The 9,204-nt window shown below is 40.5% G+C and overlaps 1 protein-coding gene across 1 annotated transcript; it reads left to right on the top strand.

The window, feature by feature from the left end:
* Positions 1–4,890, top strand: LOC102557797 (parvalbumin beta). The gene is made up of 5 exons (XM_006265275.4): positions 1–75; positions 543–610; positions 2,479–2,611; positions 3,508–3,617; positions 4,865–4,890. The coding sequence occupies exons 2-5, from the start codon at positions 550–552 to the stop codon at positions 4,888–4,890; spliced, it is 330 nt and encodes a 109-aa protein (XP_006265337.1). The 5' UTR covers positions 1–75; positions 543–549.
* The last annotated feature ends 4,314 nt before the right edge of the window (positions 4,891–9,204 follow it).

Below are 9,204 nucleotides of genomic sequence, written 5' to 3'. Positions count from 1 at the left end.
TATCAAGCCAAGAGCTTTTGGTAGATCTTTTAGCTTTTTTTCTCTGCTCTCAGCTTGGGAAAACAAAGCAGCAAGGTGAGTTGAGCTTTTGTAGTCACCACATCAACCCACTCAAAACACCTGCCTGGAAACAATTGAGAATCCAAAAGCTGTAGTTTTGTCTAGGCTGCTTGATTTTTGTGCTCACATCATCACCCTGAAGATCCAGCTATGAAAGAAGAGCAAAGGAATCTACTATGTGATCTGAAACACCAGTTGGACAAAAGACTCGTGAAAGGAATGAGCGCAACACAATACTTTTTGGGAAGCAGCTTTCTTGGGTTGGACTAGGATCTGTGGTGGTGGTACCTCCTGCAGATCTAAGGACGTGTGTCTGCCTTCAGCTGGCAGTGGCAGAGGCTGATACACCAAGATCCACTTGGCTTTCCCAGCTACTGTCCAGACAATCTTCCTGGACCAGCAGCCTCTGTTGAAAATATGACTAGCCTATCACCAGACTTGTATTAACTCCAGCTAATTTTACTTTTGTTTTTTTCCTGTAGCTCTAACATGGCTCTCGCTGGTATCCTGACTGATGCTGAAATTACCGCTGGCCTACAGAGCTGTCAAGGTAACGTTTATTTTTTAAAACCTTTTAAAAGCTTTTAAAAGCCTTTTTCATTCAGTGTCTGTTACCAGTTGTTCTCTGCGTGTTTGTTTTAAAATTGTCCTTCTATTTTAATTTCCAAAAAGAGAAGAGAACAGAATATATGCAAGTTATAACCTATACCAGTTGGGAACCTAATCCCACCCACTCTTATGTATGTGAATAATTTGAATGGAAGAAAACACTCTGAGGGGTTGAAATAGGGACCTCCTTGAAGTTAATAATAAATCTCTCATTGACTTTAATAAGGCCAAGATTTCACTCATTGACTTCAGTAAAACTACTTGAGAATACGTGGCCCGGCAAACACATACCCTGGTATCATTTACATGGGTTTTGCATACAGCTGTAAACTAAACCAGGACCAGGAACAGACGGAGATGCAGCTATTTCGGGGTAGCTATTTGTAGTAGGTGGTTATTATTGTGTTTCATCACTAGATCATAGGATCATAGGAAAGTAGGATGGGAATGGACCTCACAAGGTCACCTAGTCCAGCCCCCTGCTCAAGGCAGGATCATCCCTGACTGAACCACTCCAGCCAAGTGTCTGTCCAAACTCCTTTTCAAAATGTTTAGGAATGGAGATTCCACCAGTTTTCTAGGTAGCCTGTTCCAATGCTTGATCACCCTAAAAGTCAGAAAGTTCCTCTTAATCTCCAACACAAATTTCCTCTGCTGCATCTTGAGGCCATTGCTCCTAGTCCTATCCCCTATGGCCACAGAGGAAGAAGGGCCATCTCCATCCTCTCTATAATTGCCCTTCAGGTATTTGAAGATTGTTATTAAATCCTCTCCCCACATGTTCTCTTCTCCAAACTAACTATAACTCTTTCAGACTTCCTTCTAAGTCATGCTTCCCAGGCCTCTAATATTTTTGTTGCTGTCTGCTAGACTTCTTCCAATCTTTCCACAACCTTTTTGATGTGCTGGGCCCAAAACCAGACATAGTAAATAAGGCATCACCAGTGCTGATAGAGCAAAACAAAAAATGCTTCCTTTTGGTCCTGTGATCTAGTGATGAAGCACAATAATACCACCTACTACAAATAGCTACCTCTCTTACCGCAACCCAGTATACTGCTGGTCTTTTTTGCAACAAGAATAAACTGCTGACACCTACTCAGCTTATTACCTGCTGCCACCCCCAGGTCCTTTTCTGCAGTACTGCAGTCTAGCCAGTCATTCCCCACTCTGTATTTGTACATGCAATTATTTTTTCCCAAGTTCAGGACTTTGCACTTGTCATTATTGAATGTTATCTGATTGATCACGGACCATTTTTTCAGTCTCTCCAGATCATTTTGGATGTGGGGAGCAGGTAATAGCTTATTTTGCCTTTAGCAAATGGCTACATTAAGATGGACACAGAGAGATAAAATCAAAACTGGTATAGCTTATATTAGTGGAATTTTAGCCCTAATTCTCTCTCATGTGAATCTCCAGTGGTTTAGGCAAAGTTGCTACTGCTTAAGGTATGCCACCATCATTCCTTTTTTTGAGCTGGTGTAATGTTACACTGGTATAAATGGCATCTGTCCATGTCCTGAGTGACATAATGACTTGTACATGTACATCTGCAAGACTGAGTCCAAAGCAGTTAGCTTTTCTCCCTTGGTTTAAGAGTGGATGGTTGAAATGTTCAGCTTTTCTGGAATACACTAAAAATCCCAAAAGATTATCAAGAGAAGTTTTTAATGATTTTCATTGCATAGAGAACAAAACAGCCTCTCTGCAGTTTGGTGAATGTATTAATAGAAACACTGAAGCCTCTTTCCATATCCTTAATCTCTAACCACTCTTATCTGTCCTCTCTCACTGATTTTGCTTCAGCTGCAGATACCTTTAATTACAAAACCTTTTTTGCCAAAGTGGGTCTGTACTCCAAGTCAAAAGACCAGCTGGCCAAAGTTTTTGGGATCCTAGACCAGGACAGGAGTGGCTTTATTGAGGAAGATGAACTGAAGTAAGTGGATCAAAACACTGAACAACAAACAAGCTTGGATTTCACTGTCACAAAATGCACTGTGGGATAGTTTGTTCTGTCTGTTTGAATACTACAATGTAATGAAACACTTTTTTCCTTATTCATGCGTACACTGAAAACCACCAGAAAAATACTGGATGAAAAACACTTGCTTTCCTTGTTCAATGTCTTGATTAGTGTCCACTATAAAGAAAATCTGATAGGGAAATAAGTTTAGTAAAGCAAGTTCAGAAAGGTGGGAACTCAAGAAGTCAGTTACCTAGCACTGAAAATATGCTGTTCATATGAAGATAACTAACAGGTTTTACAAGATAAATCCAGCAATGCTGCTTGAGGTCGCATTTTGTATTATCAGAGTGTTTAGGCCACTTTGAATTCTAATGGCTATTTCCTCATTCCATCACTGACCTTAAATCTTATCATATGGATCTCATTTTGAAATAAAAAGTTAGAATAACTCAACTGTTAGTAGAGACATCAACAGTCTCAATTTCCAGAAGTAAAATTATTGTACATGGAAGCCAAGGGATTTGGCTTGCTATTGACGTCTCTGAACCAGGATGTCATTCCAGCGCTTCTGTATATTTGATGCAAACAGACTCTTTTCCCCGTCATGCATTAACAATGAAGCTTCACTCCTTTTGATCTTTAGATTCTTCACTTTTCAGGTAGATGTGAAATCCTGTCACTACTAACACGAACTGGAGTTTTGGTATTGACTTCAATAGATCCATGATTTCACACCAAGTGTTTTCCTTTACGTGCTGGAGGGTCCTGAGTACAGGGTTGCAACTTAACAAATTGTAACAGTAATGCAGGGGATGGCTTTTCTGCACTAGGAGAATTTGACTGATTTGTCCACTTATCTTTGGTAGACTTTTCCTGCAGAATTTCTCTGCCAGTGCTAGAGCTCTCACTGATGCTGAGACCAAGGCTTTCCTGGCAGCAGGTGACAGTGATGGAGATGGTAAAATTGGAGTGGATGGTAAGAAACCCTTTTAAAATGGTGAATTGTTAAGTGTGTTGGAATCACATATTCCATCCCTTTAAATGGGTCAAAATCTCCCAGCAGCATTTCCCTCCCTAATGTCTAACACCAGAAAACAAACAGTAGAAAAATAATTCTTAAGGTCAATCTCTCATATCAATTGTTTTTGATTACCAGAGAATAAACCCCTTTGGGTAGAGCTACTTGAAAAACAATCTAAGTTGGGTCCTGCCAGCACTTAAATTTTTAAGTAACTTTAAGTATATGTTTCAACTAAGTGAGACTTCAGTGGAATTCAGGCACCAGAGTTTAAAAAAGTAATCCTGAAACTCCTGGGTTCCAGTCCCTGCTCCAAGGACTGTCTAGATATTTTACATTTATGTATAAAATAAATCAGAGCATGGATGGGACCCAAGACTCCTTCCTACCAGATGAGTAGGACCTTAGCCACAAGGCAATGGAGACATGCTTACTTCCATTCTCTCTCTGTGGCCCAAAGGATCTTGAATTATTTTCTGCAGAGTGGCACAGCTTCAACAGGAAGGGTCAATATAAACCCCTGAGAAAAGCCTATGGCATGGTGGGTAGGGCACTCACATGGAAAAGGGAACCTGTGAGTTTGAATCTCCTCCAGCAAAGAAAGGGTGTTCCACATCTATTATATTCAAACTCTTACTTTAAAGGAGGTGGGCGCAGGGGAGAAGGGGAAATATTCCTCTTCTCACCATGTTTTAAAAGGAAGGAGTGATCTCTGCTCACCCCAAAAGAGGTGAGATTTAAGACTGACTTGTGTTCAGTATTTCCTGCTGGCTAGCTGTAGATAGCATGCTGATCTTAGATTTCTTGCAGAGGATGGGTGCATAACACTTGCCCTGCTCTGTGGAGGGGGCCAATACACCCAGTAAATGAATCTGCAGAACAAATCCACTCTGCAAGCCAAGGCCTAAATCCTTTTTTTGGTTCTAGCCCCACTGCATACATCTATCCAAGACTGGGACCTTAATTTTACATGCGCACTACAACTGTAGTACTTTTCCAGTCTCACTGATTTTTCTGGTTTCTGAAATGTAGGCATTTCACTATGAACATGACCTGACCTGTTTTAGTAATCAATGTATAATGTGCTCACTTCAGGGATTATTTTCACAGGAAATTGAGTTAGTTTCCAAAGTAACTCTTAAAGTGGGGGCAAGACACTTTTTTTTCTGACTCAAAGATAATCAAAACTGCTTATTTTTTTCCAGAGTTCCAGGCCCTGGTTAAATCTTAAAGAGGATTCAAAATGAAGACCAAGCTAACTGTACTGTAAACAATCTTTCTTATTGCAAATCTACTATTTATTTATGCATTTTATACAACGACAATGGCATTAACAGTTGCCAGTATATTCTTTCTTACTGGAAAATGTGTGAACTTGCTATGCACTATTTGAACGTTACTGTCTGCTGTCTTCATTAAAAGGAAGCTACATCACTGGAAACTAGTCTGGTAATTAAAATAATTTGTAGACTTTGTGGTTTTCTTTCAGTAGCTGAAAGTAAAATATATAACAAATGTGTAATTTAAAATGTCTCTATGAGTTATTCTTTAATATTTCCCCCAAAAAAATTTAACTTTCAATGATAGACCATGAAGCCAAAAGGGCAAGCCTCATTTGTATACCCAACTACCATTTACCTTAAATAACTGGTTTAATAAAATTCATGGATCTGCAAGCTGGGTGCATATTGCAGGGAAAGGGGGCTTCATGATCAAGGTGTTTTGAGGCCATTTTTACTTATGTGACTATATTTTTCTGTTAACATGCTCAATCAGAAAATGCTAGCAAAATATGCTAAATCTGTCAAGACTCTTAGCTTATAGTGATGTCTCATGTACAGAAATGGTAGGATCTGACTCTGCACAAGTTACTCATTTCCTTTAACATAAAATCAGCTGAATCCAGTGTGCTTCTGCTATAGCAATAACATTGAAACAAACACTGTGGGGTTTGAGGAATATGGGTTCTTTGAGGAATAACCTACCTGCATGCCCACCTGATGGCACTATTGTTTCATTTAAAGGAAGATAAAGTATTTTTTTTGCCTTTCTGAAATAAACTAAGTAAGACTCACTCCTGTATCCTACTTATCTCTTCTTATGACCTACCTTTGCTGAGTGAAAATCACTCCAGACAGAAGACCTGTATATCACCCAAGTCCCACACTACCACTACACACATTAACTACATAAGCAAGAATTCTTTGAAGACTGGGGTGGAATATCTGTTTTGCAACTGAGATAATATGTACAGTACTGATAATTTCTTTATAGTAACACCTATGTGTTCCACAACACCCCTTATACTAACTAATTTGTCTTCCAAAGTGCTTAACTTTTATTAACAGTCACATGATACACAGGAACAACCCTGGAAGCCATATCCTTCATTCCAGGCAATCAAAGAGGTAAATAACACTGTCCTTTTCACAAACCCATATACAAACTAGGCCGGGCTGTTAGGATGATCTATTATTAAGGTTGCCTGACACTTCCTATTATAAGGCTTTGTGTTCAGTTTTTTATAATGTTTCCAAGTTTTAACCATTTGAGATAAAATTTTCAGGGCAGGTGTGCCCCAAACTGGACTTCTTTGGGGAAATAAATCAAAAGTGTTCAATCATTTACAGAAATGAGGTTAGAAAAAAGCACATTGTTTTTCACATGTACCAAAAGTATATGGAGCAGGGATTTTAAATTTGGCAGGAGGTTAGCCTTTGGGTCAGGGTTTTGCTTTTTGTCATTTGTCAAAAATGTCACTCTAATTTAGACAAATTATATAAGATCTTGAAAACCAGTAGCTGCCTTGGCTCAGCATGCTAGAGCTTTGAAGCAAAACTCCAGCTAGAGTTTTGAAATAAACTTCCTAAAAATTCTTTCTACATTGACTGTTTCAGCCCAGACTGCAGAGGGCAGAGCAAACTATAGCAGTGGTTCTCAGACTCATTACAGTCAAAGGTAACATGCCACTTGGATAGGGGAAATGAGGTTGATGTCATATATCGGACTTCAAAAAAGCCTTTGACCTGGTCTCCCACAAAATCCTCATGATTAAATTGGGAAAATAGGGCTTCAACTACTTTACAGCCCGGTGGTGAGATAACTGGCTCCAAGGTAGGACCCAAGGGGTATTGACTGACGGAACTGAGTCATCATGGCGGAAGATGACCAGTGGCATCCCTCAGGGTTCAGTACTCAGACCAGTGCTCTTCAACATGTTCATCAACTATTTGGATTCTGGTATTACAAGCAAACTGGCAAAGTTCGCTGATGACACCAAACTATGGGGGAGCGTGGTCACGCTCAAAAACAGGCTGGCAATATAGGCCGACCTGGACAGGCTCGTGAGGTAGGTAGACCTCAGCCTGATGTTGTTTAATACAGAAAAATGTAAAGGCTTCATCTGGGGAGACACAATCCACAACACACTTACAGGCTTGGCAGTGCTAAGCTTGCCAGCACCACAACTGAACGAGACCTGGATGTCATGATTGACAACAAAATGAACATGAGTCACCAATGCAATGCTGTAGCCAATGAAATGCCACTTAGTGCTGTCCAGAGCTAATCAAACACAGACATGTATCTACCAAGGCATCTGGAGCAAGGCAAAGGATGTCATCCTCCCTCTCCACACACCTATGGTGAGACCACAACTGGAGTACTGTGTCCACTTCTGGGCACCACAGTTCAAGAAGGATGTGGAGAAACTTGAGAGAGTCCAAAGGAGGGTCATGTGCATGATCAGAGGCCTAGAGACCAGGTCATAGGAGGAGAGGCTGAAAGACTTGGGTCTGTTCAACCTAGAGAAGAGAAGACTCAGAGGGGACTTGGTGGCAGCCTGTAAGTATATCAGGTGCGTACATCAGGGCTTGAGGGAGCATCTATTCACCAACGCCCCCCCAGAAGGGACAAGAAATAATGGGCACAAACTGATTAAAGATTGCTTCAGGCTAGACATAAGGAAAAACTTCTTTACAAGTTGCGTGCTGAGGGCTTGGAACAGGCTCCCCGCAGAGGTGGCATAGTCATCCACCCTGGTGATTTTCAAAAAGCGTCTTGATGCCCATTTGCTGGGGTCATCTGATCCCAGCAGCCTTTCCTGCCCACGTGCAGGGTGGCTGGACCTGATGATCTGTAAGGTCCCTTCCAACCCCTGACAACTATGAAACTATGAAAGCATCCCTCAGACAATGCAAACTTTCAGCTTTCACTCATTTTTGACTACATGAAAAACCAATAGAACAATGCTTCTGTTGCAAAGAGTTCAGAAAGACCACAGAAGGTCAGAAGGTTTTTGACACTATGGATTTGAAATCTTAGGGTTTATCTTGTGAATCACGCAAAAGTGTTTCCACATCTAACAGTGTTAATATTGCGTAGGATGCCTAAAGGGATCTTGCAGAACCCTGGCTGAAAAATCAGTGAACTATGGGCTACTATAGGCCCTGCAGTTGCTGGGTATCAGAAGTAAAAGGAAGAGAGAGTCAGCCTCTCCTCTGCAACTTTGGCCTCTATGAAGCCAGAAGGAATTCCGTCAAGCCTGTCTCTTTTCATCACGGAAGAAGAAAGAGATTACCCACACAGCTGTTTTTATATGAACAAGGCATTCAGATAGTAGGGTGATGAGGGTCACTTAAGAACTCTGATGCACAATTAATTTCATAGCCTTTTATCCTGCATTATCATCACCAACTCCGAAGTAGAGAAAATAGATGCAGAGGGTGTATTTACATGTTCATTAATGTGCCATAATTACAGTGCATTAAGTTTAGTACCTATTAGTACCAGGTATTAACTACATGCGCCATAATTGGCACTACTGTGCATTAGTGCAGATGAATGCTTTTTTAGCCATGTTAATGCACTTTAGACTAAATCTACTGCACATTACTGCATTAGCATGGGTTTTCCCCACTGTGCTAATGCGCAGTAGATTTAGTCTAATGTGCTCAAAGTGTCTCGTGAAGAAGTGCCCAGAGACATCCAGTCACTTGTTAAAGACCACAAAACTAATTAGGAATAGACCTTGTAACCAAGAACCCAGAACTCTCAATCCTAGGAAGACTGTTCTAAGTGCTTAATTATTTGCATTTATTTCCACATAGATTATTGTGTTTGCTATATACAAATCTGAGACAGTTTCACCACTTACCATTCCATTAAGGACTGTAAAAAATTCATGACAAGACAGGTCTGGTATCAGCTCCGGGGATCATTCCAGCATGTCAAGAAGAGCCTGCAACTAGCGATTTTTTCTGATCTTTTATTTTTCTTGCTTTGTACTTAGCAGAGAACGTATTTTATTAGTTTTTACAAGTATGGACATATGAACAATGTGTCATGCAACATAAGGGAACGGACTTTACCATCCAACAGCTGCTCCATAGTAACTGCCTATGTGCCTGCTCTTGTCCTAGGGTACGTGAAAGCTAAATTTAGCTCTCAATGAAATAACAGTTTACATTAGTATTTAAGATCAACCTGAAGGTCACTGTCAACTAGCCTGAGCTGAGATAAACAAGTTACCTTGCAGCCACTGTAC

Source organism: Alligator mississippiensis, chromosome 13 (assembly GCF_030867095.1).
Source record: "Alligator mississippiensis isolate rAllMis1 chromosome 13, rAllMis1, whole genome shotgun sequence".
Classification (NCBI taxonomy): Eukaryota; Metazoa; Chordata; order Crocodylia; family Alligatoridae; genus Alligator; species Alligator mississippiensis.
This window is presented reverse-complemented; position numbering and strand designations above follow the sequence as displayed.

Bases quoted from the DNA above. Each gene is read 5' to 3' on its own strand.
- LOC102557797 (XM_006265275.4), top strand. From the start codon at position 550: ATGGCTCTCGCTGGTATCCTGACTGATGCTGAAATTACCGCTGGCCTA. The intron at 611-2,478 runs GTAACGTTTATT...ATTTTGCTTCAG, and splicing joins TGGCCTACAGAGCTGTCAAG to CTGCAGATACCTTTAATTAC. The intron at 3,618-4,864 runs GTAAGAAACCCT...ATTTTTTTCCAG, and splicing joins TGGTAAAATTGGAGTGGATG to AGTTCCAGGCCCTGGTTAAA.